This window comes from Botryllus schlosseri, chromosome 12 (genome assembly GCF_051294905.1).
Source record: "Botryllus schlosseri isolate E-star chromosome 12, Bs_hap1, whole genome shotgun sequence".
NCBI lineage: Eukaryota > Metazoa > Chordata > Ascidiacea > Stolidobranchia > Styelidae > Botryllus > Botryllus schlosseri.
The window spans coordinates 9,393,539-9,411,246 of record NC_137247.1 but is presented as its reverse complement, the minus strand read 5'-3'; the positions used below and the strand labels follow the sequence as shown (position 1 = coordinate 9,411,246).

The following is a 17,708-nucleotide window of genomic DNA, read 5'->3' as shown; positions in this document are numbered from 1 at the left end:
CGAGCGTTAATAATGTAGGCTGTATAGATTCATGATTTTTGGCTTTTTAGGATCGAAAAATGCAGCGTTGAGAGTGGGAAGTGGAAATCGGTTTGCCTGGCGGCCAAGAAAAATAGCTTCATGGTGAATTATTTGATCGAGGGGAACCACTATAAATTCAGAATTTGGGCAGAAAACCAGTTTGGATGCAGTGATTTTGTCGAGACTGATGTTATCACAGCCGTAAACCCAGCCAACCCGCCAAGTTCTCCGAGACTGATAGAAATATCCGATACAGGAAAAGATTTTATCTCTCTTACCTGGTTGAAACCACCGAGTCACGGCGGCTCTCCAATCACTGGTAGACTATTATTGCGTCATTACGACATTGCATATTTTGAATGCTTGAATTACTATATTCAGGGTATTGCGTTGCATACGCAGAAGTAGTTGATGACGGCAGCTCTGATTTGAACTGGAATTCTTTTGATGTCATGGATAATCATTGTAACATCACCAGTAAGTTGTTTGTGTTTTATACGCTTACCTTGTTTAGTATTAATGGTCTGTTGATTTTCAATACTTTCTCGAGGTAGGCTACTGGGATAGGAAAATGAAATAGATATCCATCTACTATTTATATTTCTTGAATTTTTAAGCGGTAGGTAGCATTTATATTTCGTTTCAGATTTGAAAACGGATTCCTTATACAAAGTAACGATATCTGCCGTAAACGAAGCGGGAAAAAGCAACCCGGAAGTTATCTCGTCAATCAAAACGCAAGAAAAACTAATTCCGCCTTCGATTGAAGTGGATGTCAAGGCCCTTGAAGGTCTTCGAGGTACAGAATTTACCGAATGACTTCAGCTCCACGCCACCAACTGACATTATGCCATGTAACGTAATTTGTTACCATATTTCACCTGTAAAAATGCGTCAATTTTGATGTATAATTGGTATTTGTGTTATTTGTGTTTGAATACCGAATTATGCATTCAGTATCAAGGCCGGTATATTGTTCTTCTATGATAGACTCTGTCCGAAAACTACTTTCACAGTGTCATCAGTAGGTAGTTTTGCTTAAAAATGTCATTTAATTGAGTAAGTATGGCAAGCAGATAAAAATAATTCATTACTGATAGATTACCTCTGATGGACTTATTGCAATAACCACGGAAAATGTTCCTGTTTTTATTTAGTTCGATCTGGTGAAAGTGTCTCTGTCTCTGTGACTTTGCACGGACTGCCACAACCAGAAGAGAAATGGTTGTCAGTTGACGGCGCAGAGCTGCAATCAAACGACCGGCTTCTGTTGGAAAGAAAAGGTCCGATCTGTATTCTGAAGATATCAAATGTAAAACGTAGCGATTCGCAGGAGTACACGATAGTGGCGAAAAATTCTTCGGGCACCAAGTCCGCTCCGCTGTATATTACCGTATTAGGTTTGTTGGTACTGTTTGTAATGTATCGACATACTTTTCAATTGTGGCACATCTCAGACCGTCCGTCTGCGCCGACCGGGCCTTTGAACATAGAGGAAATAACGCCTGAGTATGCGGTGCTTTCGTGGAGGCCACCCAGAGATGACGGAGGAATGCTCATACAAAATTATGTCGTCGAGAAGAAAGACACGGATACAGAGGTATCTGTTAGTCATCAAGTCAATATGAAAATACAGGACAAGATGCGAGAGTGCCCTACTGAATGATTATTCGATACAAGAGCATGCAATGATTTTATTGGTGTCCGATCGATGGTCTTCATCTTCCCACTGATTTCTTGCACTTATTCTCATCTTGTGATGTTTCGAAACAGTGGTTTCCATATTTTTTTGGCTTATCACCCACTTACCAAGGTCGATATGTCTTTATTGCACCCTTAAAAGCTTGACTTTAATCAGTAACAAAGAACGTTTCCTTTTCTGTGTCACTTCAGTAGTTCATAAACTAGTCCGATTGGTGTTAATTTGAAGGAAATTTCCCTAATCTACGCACGGGCTGGGATTAGTCAAGAATTGAGCTGCATTTCTATCATAATTCATTGATGCTAAATTGAACTTGGCTAGGAAATAAACAGTACCTTAAATATAAAATGACTGAATGTTTCAACCTTTTCGCCCGCTATCAAGGCCGTCATTTTCTTTACTCCCTGTCCCTGAAAATCGCCACCCAAGAGGCAATATTGCCGACTTTGGGAAGCATTGTCTTTAAACAATTATGTGGAATCAGTGACACATTGATGAATGGATTTTGTTAGTTTGCTTAAACACGTTCGAATATGTTAAACTTTCAATCTCCTGTGTCGACAGAGCTGGGGTCTTGTTAGCTTGAACGGAAAGAGAACCACTTGCAAGGTTCCGAGGCTTGCAAAAGGCAGAGAGTACAAATTCCGAGTTAGAGCCGAGAATAAATACGGGTTTAGCGACGCGTTGGAGTCGGTGCCGGAAATCGCAAAGCATGCGTTCGGTAGGACGAGTTTTGTAAATATAGAAGGCCTTCGGCCGTGGTGTAGTGTATTTTATTTTTGTAGACATACCATCTGCACCAGGAAAGCCACGTGTCATGGAGATGACGGAATCTGCGTGTACCGTCCATTGGAAAGAGCCTGAAAGTAACGGAGGTAGCGCTGTTACTGGGTGAGTGGATTGGTAGTAATCTTTTGATCAGGATGTCCGTGCTGCATACTGATAACTTTTGAATTTTGAATTATATCTATGCATATCAACATTACTATTAATATTGTCGTGTCATGTGTATACCTTTTGTTAGTTCACCAAATCCAAATATTTACTGCTTAGGGCTGTAATTCCAAAACTGTGCGCCGTGGCAGATTAGTGTGCCGCCACAGATTCTCAGGTGTGGCACGAATATATTTGGATTTTTGGAAAAGAACTGTATAAATATTTTGAAAAAAGCCTCAAGTCTAGCATATGCGACTTGAAAGCGCTTTCACTTCTTCAACAGCTGATAAAGAAGCACATGTCACAATGAGACCAATTAGGTCATCATAATAAATCAAGAAAATTTTTTCAGAAGAACAGATAATTGACTCACGAAAATGCCCATTAAAAATAGCTGTTTCTCCAAAAGAGATTGAATGATTTTCGCTGTCTGCTTCCAAATCCTATTCCATGATTGGTACAAAAGCAATCAAAATTGTGTTGAAATTTGCATGCTCGTGGTTACGTGAACATGACTTTTCTGTTTTGAATGAAATTAAAAGCTGCAAACGAGAGAAAACATTGATCATTTTTAAAGCATATTATCTCGCCCTAGAGTGCTATGAGAGTTTATGATTTTTCTAGAGTGCCACAAACTGAATAAGTTTGGGAACCACTAAATTAGGTAGGCCTGTTTTAGCATTCGGTGAAAATCTTCAACCTCAATGTTCAAATCTTCATTGGAAAAATATCATCATCGGTAATCTAACATTTGTCATAGTTAACAATGCAGTCATTAATTTATGGTTTTGTTTGTACACAAACTTCTGCCTGGCAAAGATTTTCTTATGCCTTGTAGCTATATCGTGGAGAGATTCGATAAAGACAGCGGAAGATGGGCGAAGATCACCTCTGAGCCAATGCTGGCTTTGAATCTGAGGGTCAAAGGTCTCTTCCAAGGGAGAAGCTATGCTTTCCGAGTTTCGGCCGTTAATTCTGCTGGAATTGGAGATGTGTCTGAATGTTCTGACATTGCAGAGATTTCGAGACCATTAGGTACGCTACCAAATAAACTACACTCACAATTTGCTGTCACATGTACATCGTTACATAATATCATGGGATGTCTTTGAATTTTAGCGGTGCCAAGCTGCCCTGTCAACACCAAGATCATGGACTACGACAGGGTATCGGCCACTCTGTCATGGCAAGCCCCGTTAAAAGACGGTGGCACGGCGATCCTGGGATATTTCGTGGAATGCTTGAAGACTCCTGGCAGATTGTCGGCGAACACCAAACCCAAGTGGGCTCGCGTTAATCAGAAACTGATACAGCAATGTCATTTCAAAGCTCCTGGCTTGAGAGAGGATTTCGAGTACAGGTTTGTAAGTTTTGATGCTATAAGTTACTCCTAAAGATAATAATCGGCACTATGTATTTATAATCTAAGTAGTGTGTGGACAAGATTAGTTAGTAACGAAGTATGTCTACCTTTTCAGATTACTGAAGTAGGTTATAAATGTCTTCTGGCAATACTTACTCAAGTGTCTGTTTTTTTCTACATTCACTTCTACTTGATCAGATTTTAGACAAGACTACTTGGGGTTTAAATTTTGAATATTAGAACTTAGTTTTGTGAGTGGAGTGGAATATTCATAAGAACCGTGTGGATTGATAACTTCATCACAGTATCTTAATATATTTTCGTAGAACTAGACCGGTATGATTAGATTCAAAATTTTCAAGTTACTCGACTTATAACCCAGAACCACCTTACCAGTAACATTCATGACGATAACAGTCTTTTGAATATGCAGATTCCGTGTATTAGCTGTCAACGACATCGGAGAAGGTGAATCTAGAGAAATACCGGAAAGCGTCATCATCAAAGATCAAGTGGAGAAGCCAGCCTTACATCTCGACGGCTACATGGCGGAAAAAGTAAAATTCCGCGTCGGCCAGACCTTGAAATTGAAAGTCAGGGTAGATGGCAAGCCGGCACCTGAAATAACGTGGATGAGATCGGGCAGTCCTGTGGATGAGAACGTATATACGATATCACACGATGGAACGTATTCCAGATTGATACTGAAGGATGTACAAAGGGATCATACCGGGTATTACACTATCAAGGCCAGCAACAAGGCTGGGGATACCACTGCCAAAGTAGAAGTCTGTGTCTTGGGTAAGTTTAGGTGACGGAACAATTTCGTGTTGTAAATTTAGTTGGACCTGCTTGTGGTATTTACTCGACACTTCTGCTCCTGCTTGGGAAAAATCACTTGCGCTCTAACTTTTGTCTAGGATGGAATTTGCACAACCCCACAACACAATACAGCTGCTATAGTAATTAGTAGCGCTGGTAGTTATATTAAGCTTGTCACCGCAATTAACTGATACAGGAACAAATTGTAATAAACTACCTATTTGGATCACATTTCCATGAATCCTATTTTGGCAAGTCGAACTTGTATTTGTACGTTGGTAGAATTTTACATGTATTTTCCCTTCTGAGTGACATCCTAGTTTAATAGAATCATCTTTTAATGCTTGCCTTTGTGCACTCAGACAAACCGGGACAATGCCGAAATCTAAAAGCCAGCTACATCACACGAAAGTCATGCATCATTTCGTGGGAAGCTCCATTTGACAATGGAGGAATAGATATCTCAAATTACATACTCGAAATGCGTGAACCTAGCAAGCACGCCATACCCTCTCTTGGATGGACCATCGTTGGACCCGGAGGTACAACTGACAATAATCGGCATTATGTTGTTATGGCATTTCCGACTATGTCTCTTCAGGAACTAAAAAAATGATTCGCGTGCCGCTGTGTGAAGATCACGAGTATATCTTTCGAGTGTCGGCAGAAAATCGTTGTGGGCTGAGTGATCCGACAATGATACCATCTACAGTGCTAGCCGTGGATCCGGCAAAGGTTTTTATTAATCTAATTTTAGTAACAGGATCTTGACCCAATTAGAATAATTTCGGAATCAGATTGACTAATAGTTGAAAAATTGATGGTAGGAATAGAGTCCATTGTGTCCTTCCCAACTTATGATATCACACAGTATTTTAGATGCTTATATCCAATATTATTGCAGAGCATCTCAGTTTAATTCAACGGTAATCACACCATTTCCATTATCCTATTTACTGATCAACATTGTGACCACAATCCCGTTACTAGAATATCAATTTATTTGTATAGTAGAATTATACCCTATGTGACTGGAAATTACGGTAGGGGTAATCCATGAATTGCTGTGTCCTTAGCACAGCAGAAACCTTTTAGCTTAGTTCAACCATTTGATTTGTCCTCAGTCATTTTCCTGTGAGAGTAAATTAACATCAGACTCATTGAGTAATATTTGATGTTATAGAAAGGATGAGGATGATTTTGTCCACTTGTGTTAATAATTTTGTTGTGAATGCCTTTAAGTACCTAGCATAATCACTATCATACGGAAATACACTTGCTACTTCAAGGTTTGATCAAGGCCATGCAGAATTGCAGCAATGACTTGAAAGAAATTTTTTGACTGCTTACAGAAACCGCAACCTCCACAAGATATCAACGTGTTGTCAAGCACTGCCTCGTCAATTGACATTGGCTGGACTAAACCTAAAGACAATGGTGGCACCAAAATAACTGGATACCAAGTCGTGGTCATGAAAAGGGGCACAAAGGAGTGGAAGGAACACACACTGCAAGATTTGGATTGCTTTTACAAGTAAGTCTTCAAATTTTCAACGACTGCTTTCAACTGATTCCAACTATCCTTAATCAGATTGACGGACTTGGAGGAGAACTGTGAATACAGGATCGGCGTCATGGCAAAAAATAAAGTAGGCGTCAGTCCACCGGCGGTGTTTCCACAGTATATAACAGCCACAGAAACTAAAGCTGGGCCCGACATACAAATGACGAATGCCGTTGAGGACATAGTTGTTAACGCCGGGGAAGACATTTCCATATCTGCTTGTGTAAGATTGCTGTTGTCTTGAAAATGAGAAATTCTATATTCTATGAAAATATCATATTTCAAATATGTAATTTCCAAAATTAATTGTTTCGTATTCATGCTAGTATTTCAGTATACAATGGTTCTTATCCTTCAAATTTAAACTGTGATGTGATTCCTAGATAGTTTACTGTATCTTTTATGTTTTATACCTTATTTCTCATATTTTCCCCTAATGTTATGGTGCCCAAGTGATTTTACACATTTTCTCTTATACATTACATATCAGTTCTGAAGTTTGATATCCATTATACAGATTTATGTAAATAATGCAATATATTTGTACATGCGATCATACATAGCCATTGTTAATATTGTAGATTACTGGCCAGCCGGTACCGGAGGCAAAGTGGTCCTTGATTGACGGGGATACGATGTCTGACCGATCCACCATTAACTGGGGCGAGAATGCTTCACAGCTGGTTATAAAATTTTCAAAGAGAAACGACAGTGGCGGTTATATGTTGACAGCAACAAATGCGCATGGCGTTTGTGAGAAAATTGTCAACGTGACTGTAATAGGTAAGCAGTAAGTAATAGAGATTAGGAGATAGTGTTTGAAAGGCTCAAAATACGCCATGTCTTAAATCACGCGATATTGAAAAGATTTATTTAAACACAGTCAACAATAGTTATATTTCATTTTCAAGACAAACCTGGTCCTTGTGCTGGAAAAATCGACATAATCTCTGTGAGTGGCTCAAGATGTGTGATAAGTTGGTTGCCGCCGAAAGACAATGGAGGAGTGCCCGTATCCAATTACATTGTAGAAAAATGTGAAGCTACCAAAATGGTATGTTGATGTAAACAATGTACATTGGAGTCTCTTATAATCATAATGTGTTACAAACAGATTTGGTCGGTGGTGACCAACGCAGCGCTGGATACAAATTACACGGTTCCTAGACTGCTTGAAGAAAACCAATACAAATTTCGTGTCAGCGCTCAAAACAAAATGGGTGTGGGAGTCGGTATTGAATCGGAAGTAATAACCGCTAAAAGTTGCATAAGTACGTGAAACTTATCATACAAATTTGAGATCTAATCTTTAACGTCTATTTGTCATATTCCTTGCAGATATACCATCACAGTTGGCTAAACCAAGAGTAGAAACAGTCGGCGATGATTTTGCTGTTGTGTCGTGGTCCATTGCGGACGAATTACCAAAGCACGATATATCTGGATATTATGTGGAAAAGAGAGAAACACATTCTGGAACTAATTGGACTGTTTGTAACACAACGCCTTGTAAAGACACGAGGTATACAGATTTTCTGGAATATACAATTTTGCTTCAAATGTAACGTACCATATTTGCTATGTTTATTTGCCTTTCCTTGTTATGCTACTGGATTTTCTACAACTAAATATGAGGAGGATTATAATTGATTGAATTTGAATGTAGCTTTTCTTGAAATTTGGATTTGGTTTCATATGTTTGTATAGTTGCCGAATAAACTATTAGTTCTTTACCATATCTCATTTGGTTATCCTTTCCTGATCGGGGATTTTGAATTTATTTAGCTACTTGCAAAATACTCAGCACACGATTTACATGAAATTTTCTTCAGTATCCGAGTAAATCAGCTTTCCTATGGATTCGCGTATGAGTTCCGCGTGATTGCGGAAAATGCTGCCGGTAGAAGCAAGCCAAGTCCACCATCTGAAGTCATTGTCGCAAAGCGACCCCTAGTGACTCCGAGCGAGCCTAGGAACGCTCGTGTGACTGAAATTACAGGGTAAGAGAGTTGATCTGCTGTTACTGAAAGGTTTTCAAGTTGAATAACGCTCAGCAAGGCCGCCATAAATGAAATCGTGTAGAGTTGAATGGTGTGCGGAAATATTCCATATTGAAGTATGTAGCTCGAATCTGTGTCTATATTCTGGTGATAATATTGATTGGAAGATATATAAATTGAATTCAATTGCAATGCATCATACCTATGATTGCGTACTTGTAGGCCACTTTAAAATTTAGAGAATTATGGGTATATGCTTCCACGTTTGAATGATGAAGAAAAATTATAGTTTAGTGATCACTTCCTTCTTTGAATGAATGTTGTTTTAGTGGTTACTACAACTTAATGAATGAATGTCGCTACAAAGCACAACCACAGCACTCTGACATATGGATACTAACATTTCTTTGCAGATCCACGGTAACATTAACTTGGGACGTTCCTGAAACCAATGGGGGAAGTCGCATTATCGGATATATTGTCGAGTCTTGCGTTGAAGGTCTAAACGAGTGGAAGAAACAAAGCACAGGAATTGGCCCACTCAGAACTACGTCGGCTACCATCAATAACTTGAGCAAGAAACTGGTGTACTTATTCCGTGTTTCCGCGTGCAACGAGACCGGTACTGGAACAGCCAGTAACGTTCCTGGTTGCGTTAAACCGGAAGATATCTTGGAAGATGTGGAAATTATTCCGGATGGAAGTTTTGGAGAGGATGTTCTGGAAATCAAGGCGGGTTCGGCGCTGAAGTTGGTGGCTACCGTGAAAGGAAAGCCACTGCCAAAAATAAAATGGACGAAGCAGGTAGGTTGTGTGATGCTAATCGTGATGCGTCATTGTTGGCACAACTCATGCATAGTACTGAATATCAAAATGTTATGGAATGATGCTACTTTACTGAATAGAATTTATTTCATATCAATCAGAGGCAATGTCAATAATATACTTGGAAGAGATTGCTCTCAATCTATTGTGTCTGAAGTGTTGTATTGTCCCTACATTGTTTGTCATGATCGTATAAAATAGTATAACCACCTATTATTAAATTTTATTATGATTATCATGTGCTTGGATCTTAATTTGTAATTTTGTAACTCGAACTACTTTGATGTACAGATACCATTAATCAACCATCTTGCCTATCTATGATATATTATTTAGTAAAAGTGGTTTTCATATGAATCCACCATCTTTATAGCATTATCAGGACAAGTGTGAATTAATATGACTCTGAGTTCATGAAAGATTTAACTTGTAAGCAATATTGTAACAAGACTGTTTCTGTTTTCCATAGTTTGATATTTTTGGCAAATATAAAATGTGCAGCCGTCTCCCCTTATCATCATCCTTTTAAAAAGCAATGCTCTGGTGGACTCCATTTTATGAAGATTACCAGTTCCTTGTCGCTTGTTTAACTGTTCATTTGTCATTTGCTGCGATAGGGTTCTGTACTGCTGCTCCGTGCAAATGTGGACGTCACCGGTGACATAGCAACTTTGCTGATTCCTGAAGTCAACAGATATGATACCGGGTTGTATTCCTTGACTGTTTCCAATCCGACAGGCTGCAAGTCTGTCGACTTCAATGTGAAAGTATTAGGTAGAAAATCTACAATGATACATTACTGGAGTATGCTTCATACAACATTCCTTGGCAGATACTCCCAGCCCAGTGAAAAACCTGATAGTGAAATCAATAAATGCAGTGTCGGCGTTACTGGAATGGGAGCCTGTTGATAATAACGGGGGTTCAGAGGTCTTCAATTACGTTATCGAGAAAAAGGAATCGGACATGAAGACCTGGTCGAATGCATCGACTCTGTGCGAGACTCCGTCATTCCGTGTACCAAAGTTGCTGGAAGGGAAGGAATATTATTTTCGGGTGATGGCTGAAAATAAATTCGGAACTGGCCCGGCTGTTTCTACCGTGAAGCCGGCAAAAGCCAGGCAGCCTATCAGTGAGTTTAATGGTGGCATGCTTATATATTGAAGTTACTATAGTGTGTTGATTTCCAGCCGAACCAGGTCCTGTGAACAAACTGAAAGTTATAGACATTACAAAGTCATCGGTTTCTCTAGCGTGGGGCCTACCGGAACGCAACGGAGGCGCAAAGATCACCGGATATTCTGTTGAATACAAAGTAATGATATTCATACTTACAGGGTTGCTATACCATCGTTATTTCCCAGATGATACATGATCCTGGAACTGTCTGTCCTTACGAAGAAGTTTGACCTGAAAAAAACTTTTTCACTTAGAAACTGACAAACTTTTACTTAAAAAAACTTTGTTTTAACGACATACAAACAAAATGCGGGTTGCAAATGTTTTTTACTTTATAAACCAATTTGACAATTTTTTGACCTAACGCTACAAATTTGACAAAATTTCAACTTTTTTGACATGTCAATAAAAATTGCCCTACTGATAACTCTACATTGCCTTATTAATGAGATTATATATTATTTTTGACTTGTATCCTTATTTTGTCCATCTTTGAGGCTTGTTAGTCCTTATTTTCGGCAACGAGGCCGTGATTAGGACGGTTTTTAGTCTTCAGTTTACTAATTTCTTGCGCCATCAGCAATTTTAAGCACTATCCCGATACGTCTAAAATTTTATTCAGCTGTCTTTTCTTCCGTATTATATCAATGAAGTTGTGATCATAACTGCTACAGTGATGGTATCAATGTTTTTTAATCGAAAATGACTTTCTCCAGAGCGAATCAATGGATGACTGGCTGTTATTCCGGACGGTGACAGAGCCAAGAGTAACAGTCGTAAATTTGTCAACCGATTTGGAATATGAATTTTGCATCAAAGCTAAAAATGAAGAATGCACCGGCCCTGGTAGGGAAACGGACCCAGTGACGGTTCAGGAGCAAATAGGTATTGAATTCATAATTTAACGCTTGATTACATATTCGTTGTTTTATTACTTTACTTGAATCCAACTTCTCCAGAATCCCCGACTGTGAAACTGCCGAAAGAATTGAAAATCGCGGCCGGAGACAAACTGCGAATTGAAGGCAGCATTCAAGCGAAGCCCACGCCGAAATGTTACTGGATGCGAGAAAAGGTTAAAATTGAAGACAGCGAGAAGACCATCATACAAAACACGGCGTCAGGCAGCGTTCTTACGATCAAGAGACCGCTAAGGGAAGACGGTGGCGAATATGTCTTGAGAGCGGAAAACCAGCATGGAAAGGCTCAGGATAAAGTGCAAGTGGAAGTACTAAGTAAGTGAACAAACGAGACACTCTAGTAGAGCGGTTCTCAGTGGGTCCAGTATTTTCAGTGGGTCCACGAAACCTTGAAATTTGCAAGATCGTTGATATCCTAACTTTTATTACAAGGCGGTTACGCTTCATTGCTGCTAAAACTTCATGACTCACATCAACGAAACGGCCGTCTGAGATGGAATATCCTACTGTGCAAACTTCTTTGAATTGCCAATAGCCCACTCATGCAAACATATTGCTGTTTAGAGATGTTTTCTTGGGGTGTGAAGAATAGTGAGGTCAATCTTCGAAATGTTAAGAAAGATCCATTTTGTCCTGTGATATACATAACCACTATTCCAGAAGAACAATAGCATGATGTTATTTTCAAGAAAAGTCTTTTTTCCCTGTTTATCACTAACCTACATTTAATATTTGCGCAAGACCAGTGACAGTCCAAAATGGGTCCGCGAAGACCAAATGGTTGAGAACCACTGCTTTAGTATTTATACACAAACTGTGACACCGCTGAGATACAATTTGAAGTCTTGTTGTCGCAAGTGTATTGTGATATATCACACAAGAATTTTACCTCTAACGGTTGGGTTCAGAGAGCTGTTTCTGCTTAGCTGAAGTGAATTTTTTTGTATAATTGGAAATTTCCAGCATTCTACCGTATGCTTAGAGGCCCCTGGACCCCGTTCCTAGAATTTTTTTAAATCAAGCATTCCATGATGACACAGGCTTCTCCCCGTACTAACCGTGTGCTTGATAGTGTTCCAACCCCATTTTGCTCAATGAATTATTGAGAAAGGCTGAAATTTACTTAATATAGAGATTAAAGGCATGTCAGAGTAGCTAGAATCTGTAGTTTTTCCTAACAAAATGGTACCTTTCCTCCCTAATTAATTTTTCCAAAGTTACTTCCCACAATCGGACATGTCTTTGGTATGCTTCTTATTGTGTTCATGCACTTTTCAGGCCATCCTTCAATACCAGTGGGGCCTATCGAATTCAAAGACATCAATGTTGACACCGTCACTCTAAAATGGAATCCGCCTGACGATAGCGGCGGTGTGCCTGTATCAAAGTACATTGTAGAGATTTCAGAGTCCAATCATCAAGGATTCAAGGTAAATTAGTGAAGTGAAAAACGTTTAAAATATATCAAAGGCTCCATTCTCTTCGCAGGTGCTCAACGGCAATGTCTCCCGGACCAAATTACGTGTCTCTGACTTGACCAAAAACGGTGTATATGTCTTCCGAGTGCGAGCCGAAAATAAATTCGGGTCTAGTCAGTATCTGGTTTCAAAACCGGTGAAAGCGACCCATCCTTTTGGTACTTGCGTAATAAATTTCGATGAGATGACGGCCGATGACGTATATCACACTATTTTACGCAGCCACCCCTGTAGCGCCGGTAGATATGAAGTTAATGAAAATCGGCCGAGATTCCGCGACTTTGGTTTGGGAAACACCGCCAAACGATGGTGGCAATCCGGTGAGAGGTTATCACGTTGAGAGAAAGGAAACGAATAGTCTCATTTGGACAAAGATCAATAAGGTACACACGCTCATGTTGATGTTTTTGCAAAAATAACCATACTGTATGTTTTCGAGTAAATCTTTTGAGAACAATGATGCAGAATTGAGCTTAATTTGTGTTTGTAACAGTCTCTTGTGAAACGGAGAGAATTTACGGACAGCAGTCTACTGGAAGGCACCGAGTACCAGTTCAGAGTGCAAGCGGTCAACGCTGCCGGATTAGGCCCCTACTGCCAACCTACAGAGGCTGCGATCGCAAGGGAACAATGCGGTAGGTCAAGAGTTTGATGCATCGAATGAATCAATTTTACTGTGGTTCCATTTGTAAAGCTTAGTTTATAGACTGCATCGAAACGTTGGTTTTCATAATGAAGTATTGTAAATATCTTATTTATGGCGCGTTTCCGTGATGACACGAGATGTTATATATACATTGATCATAATTTTGTAAAAACTTAGTCTGTAAGAGTGTGCTCGGATAGTATGTGATAACGTACTGGATTTATGGCATGATTATGTTTCCATATACACATTTAATTGGAAAGAACATCGTATATCAACAATCTTATCACAAAATATGATGTCACCGGCATGAAATTTCGGTGCTGGAAATGGTAATATTTTGTGATACGATTGTTGATGTACAATGTACTTTCAAATTCTCTATTAGTTGCTGACGATTACCCCTGACAAGTGTCAGCTGAAAATATTCGGGTTAATTTCAATATGAATATACTATTCAATTGAAAATTATTATGAGTACCGATGTATGTGTTTGATGTCCGAGGTCGAAAACTTATATTTAGATATCGACTGATTAAAACCAGTGATTTTTCTTTTTATTTCTCAGATCCTCCTGGCAAACCCGAAGTCGTTGAAGTAACAAACTGTTCCGTGGAATTAAAATGGCAGCCTCCAAGAAGTAGCGGTGGCTACAAGATACTCGGTTATATCATCGAAAAACAAAACCTACCCGACACGCGCTGGACTCGAGTGGTGTCCACAAGGTGAGTTCGATAATAATGCGGATTCTCTTGTCAGCACGATGACTATTTCCGTGTTTAGAAATTCTGACAATAGCGTCACTCTGCTGAATTTGGAAGAGGGTCATAGCTACTGTTTCAGAGTGCAGGCTAAGACAGACATTGTTACTTCCAAGCCTTCAGAACCTACAGAAGCAATCCTCATCAAACAGGAACTAGGTATGGCACTTTCTTCATTGTAGTCTTTATAGTTATTCCCTATAGTTTTATATTACCATTGTTGCAAGCTATCACATGTTTTGATTGAATGGATGCAGCTTCTACATAGGATTAGTAATTGTGAATTTTTTAAGCATTTATTTTCTTCTGTTCCTCAAGCATAGAAGTATGTTGAATGTGTCCATCAGTTATATGGTATACATGCATCTTTAAGTACGCTATGACTACAACTGGCTCGATGATCATATCTCTTGAATGAGGTTGTATTACTGTGATTGTCTGTTTCAGGTTTTTGTGCCAACATGCATTGAACTAATAATGAATCTGTCTGCTTGCCTTCAACAATTTATACATTCTGTTCACTCTGTCTTGACCTACCCGTTAATCTCTTATTACAGTTGCACCCAGTATTATGCTGGACCCGATTGTCGCCAATGGAATTGAGGTTCGGTCGGGACTCGATTTCACGATAGATGCTTTCATTACTGGAAAACCAAAACCAAAAGTTACTTGGAGACTGGGCGATAGCTCATTGAAAAATACTTCAGACGGAACTGTTCAGATTGACACGACAAGAACGAGAAGCACGCTGTCTAAAAGGTCAGCTGTTTTTTACCAAAAGTAGTGATACTTTGATAATCCGAATCCATATGTTCTCAGGTTGTGCAGAAAAGTGGATGCCGGCGTGTATACAATCGGTGCTGAAAATTGCAGTGGCTCTGCATCTCTGTCGGTGATGTGCAAAGTCTTGGACGCACCTGGAATGCCAGAAGGTCCATGCGTGTTTTCAAATGTAATGGCGGACAGGGTGACTGTATCTTGGAAAGCTCCGTGTGAAGATGGTGGCGCCCCGGTGTCCAACTACGTTATTGAAAAGTAAGTTGAGTTATGGTTTATTTGTTGAATGATTTGACCAATTTGCATTGGAAATATTGAATTGAAAAAAATTACTGTCCTGTTGTATGCTAATACTATTTATTACGCCATCTAAGCAGTGAATTATTATTTGGCAGACGCGAATCTTCTAACGTAACTTGGATTTTGGTCAGTGGAAATGTCATCGGATGTGAGTTGACTGTAGGCAGTCTTGTTGCAAACAAAGACTACGTATTCAGAATATCGGCGGAAAACAAATTCGGGATTGGAGCCGGCATTGTTACTGACGCTGTCACCGTCAAAAGCCCGTACAGTAAGATCATTTGTGGTTTTCGACACGAAAATTTGTGAAGAACTTATAAATGCACTTTACAGCATGTGAATATACTAAAATAAAATAGCTTCTTGGGCGTTCAGAACTTAAATACGGTATACAACTGAATAATATATTCATATTGAAATGAACCCGAATATTTCCGGGCGACACTCGTCCAGGGTAATCGTCAGCAAGTTGTAGAGAATTAGAAAGAACATTGTATATCAACATTCGTATCACAAAATATGAAGCCATCGGCAATGTTCCCTTTAAGCTGCGCACGTGCGCAATTGCGCATTGCTGACACGGTCTCTGCGCACAGAAAATCTAGGCTACGCTCAAAAAATCCGAAGTGTCGTTACGCACTGTTGTCCAAGGGACCACGCTGTGAGTTGGTGAGTGCGCGCAAACTCCTAAAAAATTAGAGGGAGCAATGGTCACCGGCATGAAATCGCGAATAATCGGGGCAAAGAGAGAGCTTAAGCTTAATGCACAATTTTTAAATGTTACAAGAACTCCTGCAGAGACAGACTTGGTTGCCCTGAGTATATGAGATTTCATATGTCATATTATGTGGTATGATTGTTGATACACAATGTTCTTTCCAATTCTCTACTACTTGCTGACTATTATCCCTGACGAGTGTCAGCCGAAAACATTCGGGCTCAGTTCAATATGAATATACTATACAATTGTATATTGAAGTTCTGTACGCCCAAGAAGCTTTCTAAATAAAAGTATACCATAGCATGACCTTAAAAGAATCAACCACATAAATTAATTGTATCACATCTTTCAACTCACCCTAACAATAAATTACTTGCAGACATCCCTGATCCGCCAGAGTCCCCTGTTGTTGTAAAATACAACAAGGAAGGAATGACGGTCGCTTGGAAGCCACCGAAAAACACCGGCGGAAAGCCGATACTCGGATATTTCCTGGAGAGGAGAGAAACAAACACTACACATTGGCATAAGCTGAACAGAAAGTCCATGAACGAAACGGAAATGACGGTGACGGGGCTTTCGGAAGGGATTGAATATGAATTTCGTGTTTTGGTGGAGAATAGCGTCGGTATCAGTGAGCCAAGCGTCCCGTCGAAGCCGCAAGTTTCACAAGATCCCAAGTGTAAGTTGTATTCTTAATAACGACTTGAAGAGATATTTTTAATTTGATGATCTAGTCCAGGGATTTTCAACCTGGGTTACTCATGGCCCACTAAATTCGTAAAAATTGATGTTGGTCCATTCATGTTGATAAAATCACCAAATTTCTACAACTGCAATTAATTAGACGAAAATTTACTCGGATTGAGAAGATTGTTGCAGTATATTTTCTACAAAAAATTGCAATCTGGTTGCTGATCACGGGTTCAATCCCCGGTCGGTTCAGACCTGATCAGTAAAAATGGTATCTGTGGCTTCCTATCATAGCTGTCAGCTATTCCGAGATAGCATGGAGAAGTGTTGCAAGACTTGGAAAGCCTAACAAGGCTATTTTTTGACCTTCCTTGTCCAGCGGCATAAGAGTATCATGCACTCGTGGTATGCATATGCACAGATCATGTGTATGTTTATCATGAGTTGATGAATATGACACAAAGACATCGAGGACAAAAATATGTAACTCCCTAATCCTTTTACTATTTAAGTTGCTCTGTTTATGGTTTATGTTCAACAAAGACTCGAGCATCCAAATTGTGGTGCGAGCCAGTGGATTCATGAGACAATTTTGCCGATTTTTGGATATGATGAGCACAATTGGACTCTAATGTGTATATAATAATAATCGATCTACTTATTTGTACGTGTAGTAATGATTAATCCCTTTTTCTATAGATCCGCCCAGCTCACCTCGAAATTTGCGGGTGACGGACACGGGTAGTAGCACAGTGGATCTGTTGTGGAAAAAACCGGAATATAACGGCGGAAGTGACATCAGTCAGTATTTGGTCGAAATGGCCGATGCGGGAAATGAGAAATTCCATAGAGTGGGTGCCACTGCCGCTTGCAAGTTTACGATTACAAGTTTAGAGGAAGGAAAGGAATACAGCGTTCGGGTGAAGGCTGTGAACGCTGTTGGGGAATCGGAACCTCTAGCTTTACTGGAACCGGCAGTACCCAAAGAAGTTCTGGGTAA

The 17,708-nt window shown here is 39.7% G+C and overlaps 1 protein-coding gene across 1 annotated transcript in view; it reads left to right on the top strand.

Annotated features, from left to right (window-relative positions):
- The window catches only part of LOC145452386 (titin-like), a 157,144-nt gene that overhangs the window by 65,015 nt on the left and 74,421 nt on the right, over positions 1-17,708 (top strand). Inside the window, exons 102-137 of the mRNA XM_080330579.1 lie at positions 51-340; positions 403-498; positions 668-820; positions 1,179-1,421; positions 1,479-1,621; positions 2,288-2,444; positions 2,509-2,614; positions 3,498-3,694; positions 3,779-4,019; positions 4,456-4,823; positions 5,207-5,386; positions 5,446-5,579; positions 6,197-6,378; positions 6,436-6,631; positions 6,990-7,191; positions 7,320-7,462; positions 7,523-7,679; positions 7,747-7,930; positions 8,241-8,408; positions 8,822-9,212; positions 9,851-10,007; positions 10,066-10,365; positions 10,424-10,548; positions 11,129-11,297; positions 11,372-11,647; positions 12,611-12,762; positions 12,821-12,968; positions 13,033-13,193; positions 13,304-13,445; positions 14,025-14,181; positions 14,240-14,376; positions 14,775-14,976; positions 15,037-15,252; positions 15,390-15,565; positions 16,395-16,697; positions 17,408-17,704. Coding sequence (XP_080186705.1) covers positions 51-340; positions 403-498; positions 668-820; positions 1,179-1,421; positions 1,479-1,621; positions 2,288-2,444; positions 2,509-2,614; positions 3,498-3,694; positions 3,779-4,019; positions 4,456-4,823; positions 5,207-5,386; positions 5,446-5,579; positions 6,197-6,378; positions 6,436-6,631; positions 6,990-7,191; positions 7,320-7,462; positions 7,523-7,679; positions 7,747-7,930; positions 8,241-8,408; positions 8,822-9,212; positions 9,851-10,007; positions 10,066-10,365; positions 10,424-10,548; positions 11,129-11,297; positions 11,372-11,647; positions 12,611-12,762; positions 12,821-12,968; positions 13,033-13,193; positions 13,304-13,445; positions 14,025-14,181; positions 14,240-14,376; positions 14,775-14,976; positions 15,037-15,252; positions 15,390-15,565; positions 16,395-16,697; positions 17,408-17,704 — 7,049 coding nt within the window. The remainder of the gene's footprint in view (positions 1-50; positions 341-402; positions 499-667; positions 821-1,178; positions 1,422-1,478; positions 1,622-2,287; positions 2,445-2,508; positions 2,615-3,497; positions 3,695-3,778; positions 4,020-4,455; positions 4,824-5,206; positions 5,387-5,445; positions 5,580-6,196; positions 6,379-6,435; positions 6,632-6,989; positions 7,192-7,319; positions 7,463-7,522; positions 7,680-7,746; positions 7,931-8,240; positions 8,409-8,821; positions 9,213-9,850; positions 10,008-10,065; positions 10,366-10,423; positions 10,549-11,128; positions 11,298-11,371; positions 11,648-12,610; positions 12,763-12,820; positions 12,969-13,032; positions 13,194-13,303; positions 13,446-14,024; positions 14,182-14,239; positions 14,377-14,774; positions 14,977-15,036; positions 15,253-15,389; positions 15,566-16,394; positions 16,698-17,407; positions 17,705-17,708) is intronic.